Source organism: Poecile atricapillus, chromosome 3 (assembly GCF_030490865.1).
Source record: "Poecile atricapillus isolate bPoeAtr1 chromosome 3, bPoeAtr1.hap1, whole genome shotgun sequence".
Classification (NCBI taxonomy): Eukaryota; Metazoa; Chordata; class Aves; order Passeriformes; family Paridae; genus Poecile; species Poecile atricapillus.
The window spans coordinates 87,611,982-87,633,681 of NC_081251.1; the positions used below are offsets into that span (position 1 = coordinate 87,611,982).

Consider the following 21,700-nt stretch of genomic DNA (forward strand, 5'->3'; position numbering starts at 1 on the left):
CTACCCTGTGGTAAGATACAGATCACTCTCTCATCACAGGGTTAGGGCATTGCAGGGTAGAGAGAGGATGAGCCTGTTTTGGAAGGAGGGGAAATTCCCTATGTAAAGTGATCTAAACCAAAATGAGGATGTTGGAAAAAACATAATTTCCATGTCAAAGTGGTAGAATTCTGCCTCTCAAAGCTAGAAGACTGGTGGAAAAGTTTTCTCTGCTGTGCAATTTCATCCTTCAAAACCAAGTTACAGTAACGGCTGTGGATGTTCCAGGGTCCACAGCTAATGATGATCAAAGGCAGTCACAGCCAGCCACTGCTGGGAGAAAATCAGGTGGGAGGCTGGGCCTTGCAAGCAGCATTTGCAGTCAAGCAACGTTCAGCCTTTCTGAAGGGTGCTGTGAGCAAACAGCAGCTTAAGGAGCAAGAACATATCTGCCTCTTAGCCTTTTTTGGGAGGGGGCGGAGGAGGTATACACTGCCAAAGGAGCTGGTTTGACAAAATTGAGACTGGATGACTCTGTGCAGCAGCGTAATGGGAAAGCCCTTTGAGAGGAAGGAAATCCTGGAAGCTCTCTCGGAGAAGGCTTGTATGAAGTAGGAGATCAAATGGGGACTCCCCCATGCCCAAGGCCCAATGGAGATAGATATTAAGAGATGATGCTCCTTTGGCATATTTGCTTGTAATTGCCATGCCAGCTAGAATATCTGCTTTTTCCTTTGGCCATACCAGGACAAGTGCATTTAGAAAAAGCTTACCATAGGCTTTCCCTTACTCCTCTGTCATCCTTGACCCTAAGGCTGGGTCCTGCTCTAAAGATCAAACCCTCTTATGCTAATTTCATGTCAGCTTTCCTACAGTATGGATTCCTGAGAGCTGAGCTCATTTCACACAGGCATGTGCATGTATTCCCTCTTCTGGTAACTGATACTGCCAGCATTCCCTATAACTTCACAAATAATTTCCATACACCATATAACTTAATCCAGCATCTCTCATCTCCTTTCCCATAGAATTGTGAGAACATGGGTTAAAAAATAAAAAAAATGAAAAAGAGGGTAAAAGAAAAAAACAAACAAGGGACAGGGACCAGCAGGAAACCAGTGCAGACAGTACTCTTAAGGAAGTCCATGAATAAGAAGAAGCTTGGTCTGGTGCCAGCTTGGCAGGCCATGATTCACCTATCTCCTTTCCCACTCATGTTTCATTTTGAACTTGAATATGACATCCTCCACTCCTAACATGATGTATTTGAGTTCCTTCCACTCCAGAGGCTGGAGCTTTCCCCAGGCAAGCAAGGGAATTCCATCTTAACCTCCTCCTTGCTGCCAATGAAGCAACCATGCTCTTCACCCCATGTTTTCAGAGCAGAAGCTTTGACTCCTTCTGCTTGAGGATATTTAAAACAAACAAACAAACAAAAAAAGTCAGCAGACATTGTCTAACTCTATCCTTTTCCTTTTTGAAGCCAAGATGAAAGGATTAGTGTTTTGTTTTCCTTTTAGCCCAGGTGGGCTGCTCTGCTAGCCTCTGCCCATCTACCATTGTTACAGATAACAGCTGTCAGGATTACAGCTGGTCTTATGAAAGAAGCCTTGAAATGTGCTGCAACCAGGCACCTGGCAATGCTGAACCCATTTGTTCATAGTGAAGAAACATGCAAGCTTTTAATTGTTCATGGCAAAGGGAGCTTTTTAATGACTTCAATTAACAGAGAGAACTCCAGTTAGTTCTTGCTATACAAAAGTGTCCACAATGTCATTAAAATGAGATTTACAAGTGTCATAACTCCGCAGCATAGTCAATAATACAGCCAATCATTACAACTGAGCACCAAAAGAGAAGGGGGTAACATCATACCACTGAGGAACTGGATGAAAAGAAAGGAGTATGGGGGGAGAAGGTGCAGAGGAAAAAAGAAAAGTAATTTTTTCTTTTCAGTCTAGATTGATTTCATTCTACAAAATGCTACTCTGTTAAAATTGTAAAAGCAAAACCATTTTTGTATGTTCTTTCTTTTGTAGCAGCAAGTTTTCTCTAACAAGCTTTTTGTTTCAGTGCAAATACTCTAGGCCTATAATTCAGTAAAATAATTAGAACAGAAAAGACACAATATCAGAGAGAATGCCTCAGAGCTGAAATTCCCCAGGACTGCAAAAATAACATCAAGATCACTATGAGCAAAGAAAGGTCCCACTTCAGCAGTCATCTTTAAGAACTTCTGAGGCAGAAACTATTCCACTGCAGACAGTAAAAAAGAAAATGCATGTTCTAAAACTTTTGAGGAAAAAAAGATAATGGTGCCCTCAAACCTTCAACAATCCTCATGGTCACCTATTAGTCACTGAGACTTCATTTCACTACTGACACCTGCTTCACAGCAGCAAAATGCTACTAATGCTTTGAATTTGTTCCATGTGAGTGGAATCAGAACCAGGCCCTTTCTGTATCTGAGGATCTCAAAGCAGACTTTAGTGACACTAGTAACTTATCACTCTAATAAAGATGCACTATCCCTTACTGATGTTACTTTAAACTACACAGTATATCAAGATATATATAACAGTTTATCCTCTCACTGAGCAAAAACAATTGGATACCTATTTCCTACACATTTTAATATGGTTTTAACATCAAGTAACCACAAACAAGAAAGTGGAATAACCCTTTAATCATACAGGATAGGAGGGGAACAATTAAGTAAAACAGGATGAGATTTTATTATTATCTTGTATTCTGAGATTTGTCCTGAACTCCACCTACTGTTCACAGAGGAATGGTAATGCATCTTTAAAAACTTATCTCTTTTTACATTTTATACAGACAAAAAAACTCAGATTCTTTTATTTAAGGAATCAAAAAAATTATTAGCTAAAAAAAAAGAAGATTGTAGTATTTTTAATGCTTTCTTTATTATATCCAAGTCTTGAACAGAAAAAAAAAAGATGTAAACATGATAAATAAATAAGAAATAAATGTATATTGTTCCCCCCACCTCTTAAAATGTTTGACTTGGCCTTCCTAATGAAAATGAACTTGTGTCATGATAATAAGATTTCTTATATTTCAGAAGTCTGTTTTAGAATGAAAAAAAAAACCAAAAACCAGTAACAAAAAAAAAAAAAGAAGCAACAACCAAACACCAGGAATGTGATTTGGGAGGCTGTTAAATTAATGGCAGGCAGATCTGCTGGAGCAGGCACAAGATGGCTGCCTGCCAATAAATAATAAGAGACCAAGGAGAAGGGAGGTGTCTTGGGTTTGTTTTCATGTTTTTTTCTTTACATTTAGGATGAAGGCCAGGTGGATCCTACATACAGTAAGCAGCAAAATTAAAAGTTCAGATAAACTAAATAGATCATTTAAATAATAATTATAAAAACACAACAGAGAGCTACTGTCCCCAGCATGTTGGTCCCTAATCCCACCACACCACAAGTGGATTGAGACTTACCCAGCCTCCACATCTACAAGAAAGGAATATATGAAGGCAATGCCACAACTGTGAAAGGAAAAGGAGGAATGAGGGCAGAACTGGAATGGCAAACATCACCTAGAAGCTGAATGTTTCCTTCAATGCAGCTGCTACTACTCCTCCCAGTTTGGCATTGATTAATTTAGGATGTTAGGAGAGACTTTGTTGGGCCAGTCACCAGGGCACTGAGCCAATACCAGCTGAAATTCCCTGGGCCTTTTTCTATTGACTTCAATAACTGTCAGCACAAGTTACAACAGCTCCCATATCCCCACTACATGCAGAACATGGAGACACTACATTTAGGAATTGGCAGGGAAGGTGCTTATGGAAAATAACATTTTGGGCATGGGAAGGACAATCAGTTCCCAAAGAGCACACCAGAAATGAAGAAAAGAAGAATGTAGGGCCAGACCAGAACAGAAGTTGTACCTGCCTGCAAGAAACTAAACAAAAGTAAGGCTGATCCACAAAATACAAAAGGCCATAGACAAGTGATCCCAACACAGACATTGTTTGAGAGACTTGAGAGAGAAAACGGACAGGCACAAGGTCTCTGGGGCTTTTTCCAAACAGTAGAAAATAATCCTCTTTTCTGAGCAGCTTCACATGGCTCCCATCAGTATCACAGGTCAGGAAAGGGGAGCATATTTTCTTTGAGCAAGTCAATGACCAGGCAAGAGGCAGTGGACGAGGACCAGCTGCAGCTCCTTTTGGCAATGATTCAATGATCAGAAGCAAAGGTAGGTTTTTGTTGTTCCACCAGTTTGATCTGAGGATACACCTGACTTCCTGAAACCCCTACAAGGGGTGGATGTTCCTGATCTCACAAGAGACAGCAATCCTGGTCAGCTAGCCTCAAAAGGAGATGCATCATTTTAGGATTCACCCACCACTTGTCAGTGTTGTGTGTGTGGAAATTACATGCAGAGATGTTTTATTAATAGTTTTAGGTTTTCAGTCCAGAGTGGCCCAAACAAGCATTTGGCAAAACAGAAACAGAGAAGTTGTAGTTTCACCTAAAGTGATATCATCTATGTAAAACCCCAGAAAAAGTGTATCCTCTCTGCTAACTATGAGAAATTTAACATCTACCTTATTAAAAAGGAAGTTTTGATGTACATGTAAGGAAAATACAACTCCTTTACTAATTTCACTTTCTGCGTAACCTCCATTTGAAACCTGTAGCACAAATATCAAAATGGAAGTGTTTAAGCAATACAGAAAAAACCTGAATCCAATCAGCTTTATGAAGCAAAAAGATCACTCACATATTTCTAGCAGGTTTGGTAAATACCTGGGTTAAAAATAATAGTTATAATAAAAAAGCCAAAGTCTACCTTTAGAGCCAGAATAGTGTCCCTTTGAAATGATTCAAGGAATGGGAGTGGCCAGAGTTTGACAGAAATCAGCCCTGCTGAGTAAAGTTACAGTTCCACAAGACTAAACCTTATAAATTTCCAGTGGAGTTGGTGGGGACTGCAGCAGTATTACATCTCTTACAACTAGCCCTATAATGTATGTTGCATTTCCCCAGGTCCAGCCTGAAGAAGAAATGTCCCAGTTTTGGTTGATTAAAAAAAAAAATTAAAAAATTATGTATGTGTGTGTATATAAAAGAAAAAGACAATCTCACACCAGAAAAAATAGCTGTCACCACAGCTTCAATAGGCAGGACCAAAGAGCTATCTCCTAAGCGGTTTAGCTGGCAAACTGGGCAATCCTAGCGTGCACAGGCTCATGGTTTGCCAGTGCCTTGACATCAACAGGAATTGAGCTTGGCTCCAAGCAGAAATAGATTACACATATTTCTGTTTTCAGTGGTGAACATAAGCACTGGAGAGCTTGTGCTCTCTGTGAGCACTTAGTAGTAGCAGTCAAGTCAACAGGCTAGAGAAGGACCCAAGACTAGGGAAAGAGCCCTTTGGTTTGATTCTTTGTCTTCAGGCCAATCAACCACAACAAAACGAGATCAACTGTAATGCAAAGAAAAACCAGAGGCCAAAGACAAAGGGGCAAATAATGCCAATTGATTTTCACCAGCTGTCAATCTGTCATTTGCCAGAGCTTGTCAGAAGCTTTGTTTTAGTTCAACAAGGTCAACACTTTATCCATGCCATTCCTGCCTGGTCAGGAGCTGGGGCCTTGTGGCCTATGCTGTGCTGGTGGATACATGCTGCTTTGTTTCTCAACAATGAAAAAATCAGCAAGGGTACAGCCAGCTAATTTCACTGTCTCAGCTGCTGCCAGTCTTCATCCTAGATTTATAGGCATGTGGTGCCACCTTTTTTTTTGTAGCATGTTCTGCAAATGGCCAAGGGGAGGGGAAGATTTACTAACAGGAAGAGATCAGCCTCTGAGTCAGGAGTCCTGATGGGAAGGAAGATGTAATACTCCCTAGACAGCAGGCAGCCCAGGAAAAGTAAACAACAAGCAGCAAACTTGATATCCAGCGAACTAGGGTAAAACTCTGCCAGAGACTGCTAAGTGTCAGCACAGCAGCTTTTCTGATGCTACTTTGGCCCTGAGATGCTAACTTGGTTTTTTGAGGAGCCCAAGGGGATAAATATATCTTTTTAAAAAAGAAAGGCTTCCACATGAGCCTTCTGCTGTCTCTGTGCCTCAGGCTAGAAACTACAAGGTCTGCCTGTGCTGCTGAGCTCTTGGGCTCCTCTTGGTCCCCCCCCCCCTATCTCCTGGTCCTCCCAGCTGTCATCCCTCTGTCTGGGCAACCCTACATGTTTTCCACAGCTATTCCCAAGAGGTCAGATCCTAATAAGACTTTAGAGTTCGGAGTAACTGAGTGAAATGTAATGGGATTGACAACATTGGAAATGATAAGCAGAGAGAGAGAGAGTGCAAGCACAAAAGGGAGAAGTTGTAAGACCACTAACCAGAATGATTTAAGCACAGAGCACAACTGATCAGGTCAATCCACAAAGGAAAGGAATGACTAGGAACTGTCTGCAGCTCGCCTTCAGTCCTGGCCAGGAGTGTTCCCCAAGTCCACTATAGCCACAAAGAGGTTTCCATGGGCAGTCCCTACAGAGGGGACATCACCCTCTCCGAACAACCCTGGGCATGTCAGTCCCACCCTCTTGTTTCCTGCCTCCAGGGAGCTGGCATTGGTCCTCACTCTCCCTCCTGGAGCTGTAGCACTTCCCCATCCTTGTTCTTGCTGCCCTTGTGCTTGAACGATCCTGTGCCTGTTTCTAATCCCATGGAGGGGGCTCCCCCCATGGTGCTGTGGGGGATATAACACACTGGCAAAATGGGGAACTGCAGGGGGATTACAACGCCAGCAAGGTGGGAGAGTTCAAAGAATCTGAGGACTGGTCCCCGCTGCTGCTGCTCCTCCGGTGAGCTTTGGAGCAGGACTCAGAAGGGGAGAGAGGAGACTCCTGATCCAACACATTAGGGTAGGTGAACACCAAGTTGGAAGAGCCAGGAGTGATGGCTGGTGTTGAGGTCACCACAATGGGAGTGTTGAGTGCCTCCTCCCCATAAAAACCTCCAGCAATGCTGATGGGCTTAATGACAGACCTCTGGGCTTTGTCAAGGACCAAAGAGGAAGATGGGATCTCTTCCTCCACAGGCTCCTGCTTCACCACCACCGCTCCACTTGCTCCAGTCCGAATGCTCTGGAGGCTGCTGGATGGTGGGCTCCGACGTTCCTCAGGGCTGATTTTGCACACAGGGCTATGAGCCACCAGCATAAACTCCAGCTTCTCCTTCTCCTTCTGGAGCTCAGCAATCTCCTTTTGCAGCACTGACTTCTCCTCCTCCAGTACTTCAGTTTCCTGCAGACAAAAAAGGAATAAATAAAATAGCAAAGGCTCAAACTATTCCTCACATGGAACGGGGCCACCAAGTCCAGACCCCATCTGGCACAGGCAGATACACCCCAGACTCTTAATGAGCCAAGCAGACTCCAGGTCATTGCCAGAGGAGCATCTTATGTTTCACATGTCTACTTGTAGGCTATTCCCAAACATCACCAATCTAAGGGTTATAATCTCATGAATTTGCCTTAATTTTCTGATGGCAAGTTTTTGCTACTGTCTTGGCCTGTGACTTCAGTCTTCTCCCTTGCTCTCTGCCTGACAGACACCTTAGCAGAGGACCCAGATCTCCTCCCATTGTTTTTTTATGTTAGGCTAGTAATATTCTATGCACTTTGACAGAGGTAGTGTATAGCAGTCGCTAAACTGTTTCCATTTTGTTTCTGTAGTGCATATTAGTTCTGTAGTGCAGATTAGGTCTGACACTTGTCTAACTCTTGCCCAAAGGACTAACACTGGATCACCTCCTGATGCATCCTACGATTAATACATTTAGCTTCCCCATGGTCACATCATGCAGATGGATCATAGTCTGGGAGCAGTTAGTACCTTCCCATGTGAGGAACTCGTAACTTCACAAAACTCACACTCAGCCCTTCAGGATATGACTTCCCACTTTGCACACTGCTCTCACTTCTATCACTTTAGTCACAACATTTCTATAGGATATCCTGCCTCCCCTACACTGAGAACACCTCCTAATTTGAAGCAGTAGCACATTTGACAGGTGTGCTTTCACTGCTGCTGTGCTTGTTAACAAGATCATTGGATAAAACCAGGCTCTTGGTTCTTGACCAGGAACACTGAAGCCTTTCCTTCAGCTTATTTCACACAGCCCAATCTTGTCTTCTCTTCAACCAGTACCTTACCCATCACCCCTTAGTTCTTATGCTCAGTTCTACCTTCTCCAGCTTTACTAATTACTACTCATATAGTATCAGGGTACATGTCTCTGTGGTGCTTCCTTTTTGAAGTCAGTCAGTTACTATCCCACCTCCAAAGAAGGAGTAAGCCTAAAGGGTATAGCTTTGATAGGTACACATAACATCTGCCTTGTTTTCTACAGCTTTTAGATGGTCCTACCTCTTTGGTGCTTTTGTCCTTAAAGCCTGCCTTTGAGGCACACAGTGTCTTTATTTCCACTTATGAAAGGTGACCAGAGTCAGAGAGACTTGTGCTAGTTAGTTGAGAACCAAAGAGGGAAGAGAGCTCCTAGGACATTTTGGGCACTCAGCAAAGAGAATTTTAGGGTCTTAAGCTCCAGGCCCAAGTCCTCCTCATCAGTTACTCTTGATATAGGAGCAGTACCCTTGGGCAGCCTTGGACAAGGAAGGCAGAGTGTGTTTGAAGCATTTCTCAAACATGCTAGTGGAGGAAGAACAACGCCCTTGGAGCTGATCGGAAGGGTGGGTAACGAGGGAGGAGAAATGTACGCAGGGTACATACCGCCTGGAGTTTCTCTGTTAGCTCTCGACGCCTGTTACGACACTTAGCAGCTGCCAGCTTATTCCTCTCTCTCCGGATCCTTCGTTTCTCTTCTTCCTCAGGCGACAGCTATGGGCAAGTACCAAGAAAATCCAATCAGATCTGAGCAAGGCATTCCTTTAAGTTTGTGAGGATTTAACTGCAATGCAAAGGAAAAAAGCCTGATCTAGCACGATGCCAAGCACTCCCCCTCATCATTGATGTCAGCAGAAGATGAAAGCACGCAGTATCTCTGCCTGCACCAGGTCTTAGTGGAAGGGTGAGTAGAAAGAGCAGGGCACAGGGAGAAGATTGTGTAAGAGGACAGTTAATCTGCAACAAGGCCAAACAGATAAATGATGCTCTGACTGTTTCACAACTTGGGTGGTACATTAAGCAAAACCAGAGCACGATGTTGTAAGTGCCTCTTTCTTGAAAGAAAATATCTGCTGCTTCCCACACAAAAATAGTTGTTTGCTTGAAGGTCGGGATGGTGTACAGGGAGAGACAGGGAAATCAGCAGAGCTCCCATGAAGTCCGTGAAGCAACAATGATTTACACCACCCAAAAATCTGACCTCAGATTTTTGAGCACTCAGTGAGATAACACACTGCTTCTTGCATCAGCAGGCAAGGCTCCAGCAATATCAAGGGCTTCTTGAGGCCAGCTGACATCCTTACTGATGTAAATCAGGAGCAATTCCATAAAAACCCATGCAGTTACACTCTTGTGAAACCAGAGGAAGTGAGTAGGAGCTCACAAGACCTGGTCAAAGCTATGCCTAGCTTTTGGGGTTTAAGACAAGGTTTTACAAACCCCATCAGCAGCAGATAGGTTTGTGCCATGGCCAAAGCCAGGGAGCCAGTACAGCAGAGCACAGAGTGGGCAAGCGTGGCCCCACTCTGCTGTGGCACCCAGCGTGCAGGAGCCGTGCAGACAGCCTAGTGTGGGGATTCTGGACACATGCTCAGCTCTGCACTCCAACCTTGTGCCTTATGTTTCATCCAGCACATGTGTGCTGCAGGGACTCTGGCCTGGTGACTGTAAATAAAAGCAAAACCCTGACACCTGGCAAAGCACATGTCTCACCGATTGCCAGCAGAGAATGGAAACACCTCTTCAGAGAAGCTTCAATTTTAATATCCTAATTCACTGTCAATGTCACAAATGAGACATTCACAGTTTTACTATCTTTTCTTTTTATTGTTAATTTTATTCCAACCTCAACCTAAGTTTGTTTTGGCTTGCTCTAGCTCCCTAATTTTGATGTTTGCAGTTTGAGTAAGTTTACTTCAGCCTCTGGGCTTTCCACTCGCTCATTTCAGCTTTTTTCAGGATCTGATCTGTGCCTGTGATTTCACCTGCATGTAATATGAGCCCCTGGATGCTCACTCAGCAACACAAGCGATTCCAGGATTGCAGGACACAGAATACAGGCCCAAAAGCTTTTTCCATCAGCAGTTCACAATGTCCATCTTAGGGTGGTGGGGGGGTACCTCCACTTTGCTAGGCAGCATATTTACCCCAGTAAGGAGCCCCTGTAGGCACTGCTCTCCCTGCTACAGCTCCTCCCACTCACTTCCCACCCCATATGAGTGCAGGGTAAAAATGTATTTGCACACAAATATCTCCAGTATGGCAAAGCACTGAGCATACACACAGAAGCTATGCTTACTTGGGACCCCTGTGTAAAATTTTCAAGAGCCCTTTAACGCACAGATCTCACTGAAATATGTTTGGAATAAAATTTCTGCTCCAAGAGCCTTCAGCAATTTAAAAATTATCTGTTTTGGAGACTCTGCTTTGCAAAAATTGCACAGGTGGGACAGAAGCCCCTAATCTGGATGGATGTTCTTAACATTTTACCAGATCTAAAAAGGAATATTCCATCAGTGGCTGCTGGATTTGTTCGAAAGTGGTTGGATTGGGCACTTTTTGCCCATGCTGTATGCACTATCCGTAGCTTGTCCAAGTCCAGTATGTGCATTCACTGTCAGGAACGTTCATCAAAACAGGCTTTTCATAAAGTGTTACACAATGTTTTCCAAAAAGACACTCCAATGTGGTGTTCAAAGCACCAGTTGTGGAAACCTGAGCCAAAGGGCCACAGTAGAATGCCTGGGTACTGCCTTAGCACGTGTCTAATCAAAAGGACTTGGCTTTGAATGACCCACAATGAATGTCCTGCAAATAAGCCACAGGCCAGGAATTGCTTGGCTGGGATCCTTCAGCAAATAACTCAGAACAACAAATAAAGCAGAGAATATGGTGATCTCTTCACAGCCAATTTGTGAACACAGAGGCAGCATTTGTCAAACAAATTAGTTGTTGCTAATTATTCCTCCAGTTCTGTGAGACTTTCTTTGCCTTTGGACATCAGCCCTGCATGCAGGGAACAGGGAAGTAGCTCCAGCTGGTGGAAAAGGCTGGCACATACCAGAACCACCATGGCTACCCCATCCTCCCAGAAAAGGGTCCTCACCGCAGCCATACCAGCTCCCCACACAGAGGTACTGCTAAACTCTGACTTCTAACCTCTTGGGTCAAAATCAGACAGCAACTCCACATAAAATAATCAGACTGAATCAAAACAGATTACGTAGAAGTGGAGCTGGTGAGTCTTATTAGAAACAGACCTCACACAACAGCATCCACTCATGTCTGGAGGGTGTCTCACTGCACTGCTCTGCAGCAACCCACACAAATGCTGCTTGGGAAGAACTCGGGGAGTTTAGTCAGATTTTTTTTTTATTATTTTTAAAAAGAGAAATCAGCCTAGGACTTTGAGTAGCTGCTCACCAGACAGCCCTGGAGAAAACGATTCTTACTAAGATAAGAACAACAGTGCTGATTTCCAGAAGATGACATGCCTGCACCAGATCCAGTCCACCAGATCCAGAGTCAGAGCTTGATAATCCCATCAGGAAGCTGAACACAGGGCATCAATAATACAAGCCTCCCCATGCCAGTTATGAAAATACCTCTAGGTTTGGAACAGAGAAATCTCTTATGGGATCCCCACCCAACTGTTCCAAAAAAAATCAAGCGATTCCAGGTCTGTAGTGGGAAGGTGGATTTAGATCCCAGTCATCCAGAAGGCACTTCATATTAGAGCTGAGGTGTTTTAGGGAAGCTGCTCTTCCCTGCATGATGCAGGCTGGTACTGGGGGCATCACACAAATAGAGATTGGAGCAGTGCTAGCAGCTACAAAGCTGACAGAAAACACTAGCTGATGTAATTTGGTGTCAGATTTGTAAAGGATCTACATGAAAGCTGCTCTGCTTTCTTGGAGGTTTCCTTCTGCCTGGAGTGGTAGAGACACTCAAACTGAAACCCAGGGCTCAACTTCAGAGTTTCACCTGCTTTTGAGACCAAGCTGCAATGTGAGCTGGTGATGCAAAGTGTTTGATGAAACAAACACTTGGGTAAACAGGATAAATCTCACCATATGATGAGGAGTCAGCAATAAAAGTCACCCTCCAGCTTACACCCTACACCACCCTAAGAAGCCCCAGCATGTGTACAGCAGCAGGGATGGACCTTGGTGCTCCCCTGTGGTGCTGGGAGATCTCATGAGTGGTGAGGGGGAAAATCTCTGTAAGTCTGTTTTCAAAGCACTCCCAGCTGCTCTCCCCACTGCAGTTACCTGCTCATCTCTCCGTCTCCGTCCCACTGTGGTCCCGATGGTTTTGATGACACCAGGACGCTGGAGAGCTGTGTGTCCAGCCACTGAAGACAGCGGGGGCAGCGGGTGGCTGTAGGGGTGCGAACGGGAGTAAGGGCTTGACATGGAGGTGATGACGGTGGGCTGGACCATCCACTGCAGGTCTTGGCTGGTTGTGATGGCGTTGATCGTAGGGATAAAAGCACTGCCTGATCCTGGCATATCTACTCGAAATTTCTAGGAGGCAAGGCAGAGGAGAAGAGGGACAGGAGCAAAGAGACCATCAATGAGAGCAGAACATAAGTGGTTACTCTGAAACCAGCTAGGCACTTAGGAGCAGAACCAGTGAGGATCAAAGCAGCACCTGAAGCGAAAACACCAGTAGCTGGTGCCTCTGCAGCATCTTAAGCTGTCACTGCCTGCCACAGCCCTCTGAGGAAGGCACTGGGCTCAGGCACTTCCCCTCCAGAGCAGCCCTGCCCTCTCCCAACCCCTTTCCTCTTCCCTCAAACACCTCCGCAGCATACCCTAGTGCAGTCTCCCCACCCAGGCACTGTCCACACTGCTGCCACCTCCTGACAGTGCTCACCACTCCTTCCAGCATGGAGCAAAAGGGGAATTAAGGAGTTTCTAGAGAAACACTTCTCTTCAAGCCCAAAGAAAAGGAAGAGAAACTTCAGTTCTGAAATGCCGTTACCAAGCAGAGCAAAGCCTCCTTTCACCAAAGGATCACCCTGAAATTTGGGCTTGGTCCTTGTAGGGTTTGGTATGACAAGAACAGCAGCCTGCTTCTCCTTCAGTAGCTCTGTGCTTACCAAGAAACCCAGCCCTGAGATGGTTACGTGCGAGGATATGTATTTTAATAGCAGCCTATAAAATAGTTCTTAGGATTCAGATCGGACAAGTTCCCTGCAGCTCTCTGCACTGTCTAGACAAAACAAGGCAGCAGTAAAACCAAGGCAGCAGCTAATGATCGCCTCCAAAATACATGTACACCTTCTTTCAGACAGAGGTAAATCCATCTGGATAATATGCTGGCACTAAATTGCAAGGAAAACAATTGCTTGTCCCCGGAGGGGGAAGCAGAGAGAAAGAATGTTTTTGTCTACGCTGAGCTCCTTCAGGATGCTTTCAATGGTTAAACTGGAATTAACACACAGACAAGCCTTGCTCCAGCAATCACTCAGCAAGGGACAGGGCTTATAGGACCCACAGCTGTCACCACCACTGGTTTGCAAGCCTTGAAATTATTTCCTTGAAATGAAAAATCCACATTCTTGGGGTCAATAACCTAGCTTCCCAGAGAAGTGAGAGCCCTTGCATCAGCTTGACCTCAGCTCAGGTAAGCGTCCCAGATAAGGGACACCACTTCAACAAAGATTTCCTTTTCAAGGTGTGCCTAGTCAAGCACCTTAAGAGCTTTGTTAAACCAAGGCTACTGCAAATAGTATTTCACATGCTGGTAGCTACAGGCCAGCATTAGCGAGCTGCCAACACCTGAAGACCAGGAGATCCAGTCTGAATACTGACAGCTGCTGACTTACACCTCTGAACAGCTCAAAATCTAGCAAGAAAGGATGAGAGAAGGAATGAGTAAGTCAAGTTAAGCAGGTGGGGAAATTACACAGAGAGGATGACTTTTTGCCAAGGCCTTGGTAAAACCTCCAACAGCTCCTCAGAGATTTACTTGGAGCTTGAGTCAAACACAGCCTCAGCTCATCCCACATTTCAGAGTCCATGTTACCTCTCCCAATTAGTTACAGAGGCTCAGAGCCACAAACTGTCAACACTTTCATGGGTGCAAATCCCCTCCTTTGCTCTGCATGGTGTAGGCTGTGACCACATGCATTGGTGCCCCCATAACCAGAACACAAGAGGACCTTAACCTTGCAGAAGGAAGTGCGAGACCAGTTGAACCACAAGCTCAACTTCAACCACAGCTCAAGGGATTTGAGCCCTACTTCCAGATCCACAAATGGCTTCTACCACGACCATTACCTATCTGTGCCATCCTCCCTTTCACATCAAAAAAGCAGAAAAGAAATGTCCTCTCTTCTTTGCAGAGACACCAGAAAACTATGACTGCAAAACATCCAGAGAGTTTCTGATGCTTTACCATAGAAACTGGCATTCCAGAGCTAACCTTTGCCTCCAACACCCAACAACATGCTAAGAATTCCCAACAGAGGAATTTTTGGTTGAGAGAGTGAGATCCACCACCAAATCAACCACATAAAATACAAACACTTGACAAAAAGCAGTCTCTGAGTATTGACTAAGCAAGTGTTCCATTTCCAATCACTCCTGTATTCAACCTAGGACCCTTCTGTAACACTAGCAGTGTCTCCTGGACAGCAAGGAGGAGCTGCTCAGTTCAGACACATCCCTCTGCATCTCCACAATGCTTGCTTGCAGACCTGGGAGAAGACAACAGTTCCTCTCTGTGCTATACCCCGTATCTGTCACCACCTTCCCTTCTAATAACTCAAAATATCTTAGAAATAATAAAAAAAAAAATCTCTCAAAGCTGTATTCTGTACTTTCCAAAGGCAGTATTTTTCCTGGATAGCTAATTAAGGGACACACTGCTGTGTCAGTCTGAGTCTTAAGACACAGTATGCTCCATCTAACACTAGGTTTTACAAGCATTGTTTCCTGACTGATCAGGCTTTCCCTACATACCTTGCTTTCCCTGCTAGGATGTTGCACCGGATCAGCTGTGCCATGCCAAAATGCTGCTGCCCCCCCACATTCTGCCCCATGGTCATCAGGTCTGACCCTTGGGATGCTGCTGGTTGCAGTGGCAGGCCCTGAATTCCCTGTCACCTCTCCTGCACAGCCCGTTTGAGAACCAGCCTCCTCACACAGAAGTGCCAAACCTTTTCCCAAAAAGCAGCCCCATCTTTGCTCTCCTCATCCCTCCTCCTCTCAGAGAGTTTCAATGCCTCTGCTAGCCTGGCAGCACTGCCTGCCCTCACCCACCTCCCCACTTTTCTTTCCAGACCCCCTCCTGCCTTCTCCTCTCACAGCTCTCCTCTCCTGACCCACAAGAGGCTCCTGGAAGCATCTCTCAGCCAGCTCTCAGTTCTTCCTCCCTACAAGGAATTCAGAGCACTATAGAAAGATGAAGTGATAGGCAGATTGCAGGGCTACACACGTAGCACACACTCAGCCATGAACCCACTGCTCTCCTCCTGACCCAAGCAAACACAGATGAAGTTATCATTAAAAAACCCCAACAACTAAACAGCAAACAGAAAGAGTCCTGTTATTAAGTGTGCCAAGAACTGAGGTCAGTCTCTGCTCTGCCTTAAAAATATGGGGTTGGATGAGAGCCTCCTCAGATCCACAGACAGGGGAGGCTCCAGCGAGTCCTGCCACAGGCAGGGACAGACTACATTAGGAGCTCACAACTTTGCAGCACAGACAGCATGGGGAGATTTCAAGCTTTGGCTTTATGGTTCCTTTCTCCACCTTAAGGTTTCTGAATGGCACTCTGCTGTGTCTTTGCTCCACTCTGGACCTTCACTGACATCTGTAACTAAGTGCTGAGCAGCACCAGAAGCTAGTCAAGAAATGGGTATAATGGCTGGATGGGGGGCGGGGGGGAATCAAAGCCAACAATAAAGTGACCACGAAAAATCCTAGAGCATATTCAACATTACTCAGTTATCAAATATAGTGTATATGTAATAGATCTTACAATAAATACAAAGCCCTTGATGGCTCTCCTATGTTGAACATATCCTCAAAGGAAAATTTGACACAGTGCTATAATATCTCAGGGGAAAGCTGACCACTCTGAAACAGTACACAAACTCTTCCCATTAAAGTCTATGTTTACCACATAGCAAGTCAGTGATTAGGAAAATAGCATGACACATAACTTAAAAGAAAAATCTTCCAGTGCAGTGCTGTATGGGAAAAAATAATTAAAAAGCATCAAAGTTTTGGCTCAGAGACAGTTTCCATTTAAGCATGTGACTGATGCATCTTTTTTTGGTTTTGGGGAAAAAACACAATAAAGAAAAAATTTCAGCAATGCGTATTTTTTGTAGTGATAAAACTGCAGATCTCCGTAGACAAGAATCAGCAGAACAGCCCAACTGCTAGGGTAAAGGCAACACTTACATTTGATCCTAATCTACAACATCTCTAAGGATCAAGGGAAAGATGGAGCACAAGGCCTTGAGAAATGTCCCGGATTCTTAAAGAAAATATTTATGTTCTTGCTAAGCTAATGTCCTGCTCAAAGCCCTGTTTCAGATAGTAACCCTAGAAACTGAGCTTTGGTCCCCATATCAAACGGCATGCACATGAGCTGCCTGGGGAAGATGTAGAGCCCCAGAAAAAGGGAGAAACACAATTGCTCACTGTGACAGTACAAATGTGATGACAGAGTTTCACGACATCCTGCACCAAGTGCTTGAATCTAGAGAAGATGTTAAATCACAGGAAAAAAGGGAGAGTGAAAATTTGCAGTTTGCCAGGCGTTTCCAGTTTCTCAGCACCCCTTCCCGCGCCCCCACCCTGCCCTAGTATTTACTGTAAACCAGGGAATAAGCTTTAGCTGAGCTAGAATCCCTAGAAACCCCAGTCCTCAGCCCGCAGAGGGCACCAGCGAGATGCGTTTGGAGCAGGCGGGGAGCGGCAGCGAGTCATTTCTGGTAAAACTTCTTTAATGTGAGGAATGTCACGGGCTGGTACGGCTGGCAGAGTTTAAGACTGGAGTTTTTTCCTTTTTTTTTTTTTCTTTCCTCTCTTTTAATTATCCTATAACTCCTTGACGCGAAGGCTACACTGTTCTCACACTGCTAGTTCGTTCGCACAAGAAATAATATTGTGAAAAAAAGAAAAGGTGGGGGGGGAGAAAGCCCAACTCTGAAAAGACAAAAAAAGAGTAAGGCTCGGCCAGCTGATGTAAACAAGTTATGAAATAACCCAAGTTTGTATAACTGGACCGATTGTGTAATGCCTTCCCCAGAAGTGGTAGATTTAGTCGATCTAGGCATGTAAGTCATTCTGAGGTATTTTCTTAGGAAAAATGAAAGGAAAAAAATCCCAAACCACAAGACTGGGCTTTCAGGTCCGTGAATTCACGGCGCTTCTACAGGAAATAGTCCCCATTCTTGAAGCGCCGCCCGGCAGCGGGGCTTAAGTGCTGAGCGGGGCCGGGGAGCGCTCGGGCAAGCCCCAGGAAACTCCCGCTCGGAAAATACCACGGCCAGCCGGAGAGCGGCCGGCGGCTCCCGGCAGAACCAAGGATCGGGCGGGCAGAGGGCTGAGCAGAACGGCACGCCGCCGGCCGCGGGGTCCCAGTGTGGCAAAGGCAAAGAGAGTGTCAGTGCCCCGGAGACAAAGCTTAGTGAGGGAGAAGTGGGCAGACAACCCCCGGCGCTGGAAAGACCCAGAGCCCACTTCCAGCCATCCCTCCGTATTCCACGGCGGCTGCAACAGGTCCGCGAATAATTCGGGCGACACCTCCCAAAGTCCCAGCGAAGCCGCCCAAAGTGCTGCGGGCGAGTCCCGGGTACCATGCGGGCAGGCGCGACGAACATGGACAGCGAGAAGCTCACAACAAGAACAAAAGCAGGAAGGAGGAAGAGTTCGGTGCACCCCTGTATTGGCGTTACCGACCTCGCAGAGAAGTCGCCCGGAGGAGCCCTTTGACCGCCGAGCGGGTCCCTGCCCGACGCTGCGGCGGGTGCCCGGGCGACAGGCAGGGGCTCGGCACCCACACCCACCGACCCCGCTCCACTTGGGGCTGGGCCGGCGGAGACTGCCCGCCGGGCACTCCCTTCCCCCGCTGGGAGAAGGCCGTGCCTCCCACAACGCTCCCGGCCCAACAGGCGAGGAACTCCGGTCAGCGTCCCTCCGGACGCGTCGCGGTACCGCTCCGGGACGGGCGGGCAGGGAGGGAAGGCAAACGGGGGTGCCCCGGTAAGGGCGGCGGGACGGAGCGGCGGCTGCGGGCAGCCCCACGCGCCGACACCGCCTGCGCCCCCGCGGTCGGCGCCTCTACGCCGGCCGTCCGCGCCTCCACCGCGGAGGAAGCGCCGGCCGCTCCCCGGGCGTGGCGGTGAACTCCCGTCCCAGGAGAGCTCGGAGCAGCCCCCGGAGGGACCGGGAAAGAGGGACAGCACCCGGCCCTACCTGCTGGGCTGCGCCACTCGAGTAGGTCTCGGGGTGTCCCGGGGAGCCGCTGCTGCCTCTGGAGGAGGTGTCGAAGTTCCCGGGGTAGTCCTGGTACATGGTCCGAGGTCGGGCCGGGGGAGCCGCGTCCCCGCCTTCCCACACCGACACCCGCCGCTCCCTCGCCGTCTCCCCGCCCCCTTCTCCCTCCCAAATCTTCGGCTCTTGCCTTTCGCCTCCCAACGCTCGCCGCGAAAAGGGGGAAAAAAATAATAAAAACGGCTATGGATATGGGGAAGAAAGTGGGGGGGGGGGGGGGGGGGGGAGGGGGAGGAAGGTAAAAAGAAAAAAAATTAAAAATAAAGAGACAACAAAAATAAAAATAATAACAATGATGATAAAGTGGCTCAGTTGACAGCCGAGCGCCTGCGGGACGGGACGGCAGGACTCGGCGGCGCGGCGGAAGCAGAGCCGTGCGCTCAAGCGGGCGCTCGCCGATGTCCTCTCTCGGCGCTGCCCGGCGAAACTCTCCCCGCCGGCGGAGCGGCTCCAGCCCCGGGGGCTGCAGGCGGAGCGGTTCTCCTCCGCCTCCCCAACCTCCTCCTCCACCACCACCACACACCGGCCGCCCCTTTTCCCGGCGCAAGGTGACTCAGCCGGGTCTTGCGCCCCGCGGCTCGGCGGCGCTGCGAGCGGGAGCTCCGCGCGCCCGCGGTGACTCAGAGCAATGGCATTGCCCCGGCCGCGCTCGCTTATTATCCGCCAGCCGCCGCCGCCGCACCATGTGCACTCGCACACGTCAAACCCGCGGCGCACCGGCCCCACCTTGCCAGAGCGGAGCCTCCCACCTGCCGCCGCGGCGGGGGAGCCGGCCCGGCCGCAGGGGGACGGCACCCGCCTCCGCCGCGCCCCTCGCCCCGCTGAACCCGCCCCTCACGGGCCCGCGGTGCGGGTCGCTACGGCTGGGCAAGCGCAGCGGCGAAGGCAGCGCGGCGCCCGATTCCCGGCAGGCCCCGCCTCCCCCCGCCCCGGTTGGTGCCGTCCGCTGTCGCACGTTGCCAAAAATGGTCATTTGCGTCGCACGACGCGAGCGCGGGTTTCCTTGCCGCGAATGACGCGCTGCGAGAGGGATTCCCTGCCCGGCCGCCGGGATTTAAAGGGACAGGCTCGCCGCTGGCAGAGAGGAGAGGGGGGTAGCAGCCGGGAAACGGAGCGCAGATCTGGCCCCACAGACCGTCCTGCCCCGCCACGGTGTCTCGGGGGGCGTTTGATCTAGCCCTTCTCCCTGCAGGACGGTGGTCGGCACCAGGGTTGCCCCAGGGCTTGGTCCGTTTTTCAGCGCATCAATAAACGAAGCATTGGACTCGTCTAGTTTTTATAGCATTGTTGAACTAGCGTTATTTTATTTTTATTTTCTTTATATTTCTATAATTTTGTTTATTTTGTATTTTTGTGGTTATTACTTCTATAATTTTCATTACTTTTCATACACTACATTTTTCTTTTATTTACTAATATAGTGCATTATTATTTTTGTTTCTTTTTAATTTTAAAATATTTTTCCTATTTACTTTTCATTTAAACTTTTTTATTATTTTTATTCTTATTTAAATTTTATATCCTTACTTTTATTTTCTTTTTTGCCTTTTTTACTTTTTTTTTAAATTTATTTTTTTACATTTATTTACATTTTTTACATTTTACTTTTTAAGTGGATTCCTCCATCCTCCTACAATCTGCAGAGCCCCTCGATCTCTAAACCAGAATATGTCACAGGAACACCAGGTGACAGACCTGGGCTTCGTTGCATCAGGAACTCGTGGGACAAGGACTGTACCAGCCCGCCGCGGGTGGCTCTGGCATTGCCAGGTCACTCACTAGCACAGGATGGAAGGTGGCAGAACAGATAGAGCAAAGCCATCCACACAGAGAACGCGGGCTCTGAGGTGATCTGCAGTGAATACAGCAGTGATGCTGCTTCACAGATTGTTTAAATACCACTCCTAGACACAAAGTGTCTTGTTTCCATCCTCCCTGGAGGATTTGCCCAGCACTGGGCAAATCCTTTTTGCTGGTAGGGAGGGAGAAGTCATCTAAATTCAAGCTATAAAATCCCATTTAAGCCATCTCACGGACAAAGCATTTTCCCACAGGAGCCCATCTGAAAGCAGTGGGCTTTCCTCCCTCACGCTGTGCTCCTTGGAAGGTAAAAGCAGCACCCATTTGAACCCTGTAGCCTTCAGGGAACACTGAAATGAAGCACCCCATGGGGGCTAACTCTTCATAACTCAGTTATTTTTTAGCATTGACACAGGAATTTGGGACTAAAATTCCTGCTGATGCAGTTTAGTTTTCAGCACCTTCATTATTCAGGCAATTGAAATTCTCCCTCCAAATTAGCCAGCCTATTTCAGGCAGCACCTGACTTTGGAGGAGGTGGGGAAAGGACTGTCAAAATATTCCCATGTTTCCAACTTGAACTGCATTAGGAGTGAGGGGTGGGGAGGGGGAGAGGTGCACTAGTAGGCACAGGGAGGCTGTGATGTGGTTTTCCCCTTGGGTGGCAGGTCATCTGCACATGCTGCTTTCTGTTGGAAAGAGAATTAGTTCAAGATGTGAGAGGAATCAGGCTGCAGTTGTCAAGAGGTAAAGAGAGAAAGGGTAAAACAGGCATCAAAATAAATAAACTTAAAAGCTGTGGCTGGGTTTTGGCTGGTCACCACCCTTGGCTCTGCCTCCTCCTCAGGTGGAGTGTGCTGCTGGCTCCGAGGCTTACCAGATGTTAGGAGCCACTGCTATCACCTGAGCTCACCAACCCTGGCTCTGGTCTTGGTTCACATTAGGCTGGTGGGCTTATAGAATCCAGTCTGCTGAGCAGCAAGAAATGCAAAAAAGTATTTGGTGTAGGGAAAGAGTGATGGCCAGAAACAGGGAAGCAAGATGGGGGTGCTGGAGCATTAGTGTTGAGGCATTTTGCAAGAGGAAAAGAGAGGTGATTTTCATCCCTCCTGCTAGAATTGTTTCTATACTTTTTCTTCAGCAGTTCATTAAACCTAAACTACATGCCCTCCTCATGTTTCAGCTCAAGCTCATTTTGAGCATTGTTTTAAAACGTTATCCCAATGTTA

General features: G+C 47.1%; 1 protein-coding gene across 2 annotated transcripts; it reads right to left on the bottom strand.

Moving 5' to 3' along the window:
• Positions 1-1,648: 1,648 nt before the first annotated feature.
• FOSL2 (FOS like 2, AP-1 transcription factor subunit) lies at positions 1,649-18,871 on the bottom strand. Of its 2 annotated transcripts, none has more exons than XM_058834644.1 (4): positions 18,594-18,871; positions 12,423-12,677; positions 8,758-8,865; positions 1,649-7,269 (listed from the first exon to the last, which is right to left on the bottom strand). In XM_058834644.1, exons 1-4 carry the CDS (start codon positions 18,690-18,692, stop codon positions 6,760-6,762), a joined length of 972 nt encoding a protein of 323 aa, XP_058690627.1. In that variant the 5' UTR covers positions 18,693-18,871; the 3' UTR covers positions 1,649-6,759. The 2 variants fall into 2 exon arrangements, with proteins under 2 accessions (XP_058690627.1, XP_058690628.1); XM_058834645.1 differs by lacking the exon at positions 18,594-18,871 and adding an exon at positions 18,078-18,437.
• Between the last annotated feature and the right edge of the window lie 2,829 nt (positions 18,872-21,700).

Coding starts and splice junctions, on each gene's coding strand:
- FOSL2 (XM_058834644.1), bottom strand. CDS start 18,692: ATGTACCAGGACTACCCCGGGAACTTCGACACCTCCTCCAGAGGCAGC. Junction 12,678..18,593: donor CGAGTGGCGCAGCCCAGCAG/GTAGGGCCGGGT, acceptor CTTGCCTCCTAG/AAATTTCGAGTAGATATGCC. Junction 7,270..8,757: donor TAACAGAGAAACTCCAGGCG/GTATGTACCCTG, acceptor TTTTGTCTGCAG/GAAACTGAAGTACTGGAGGA.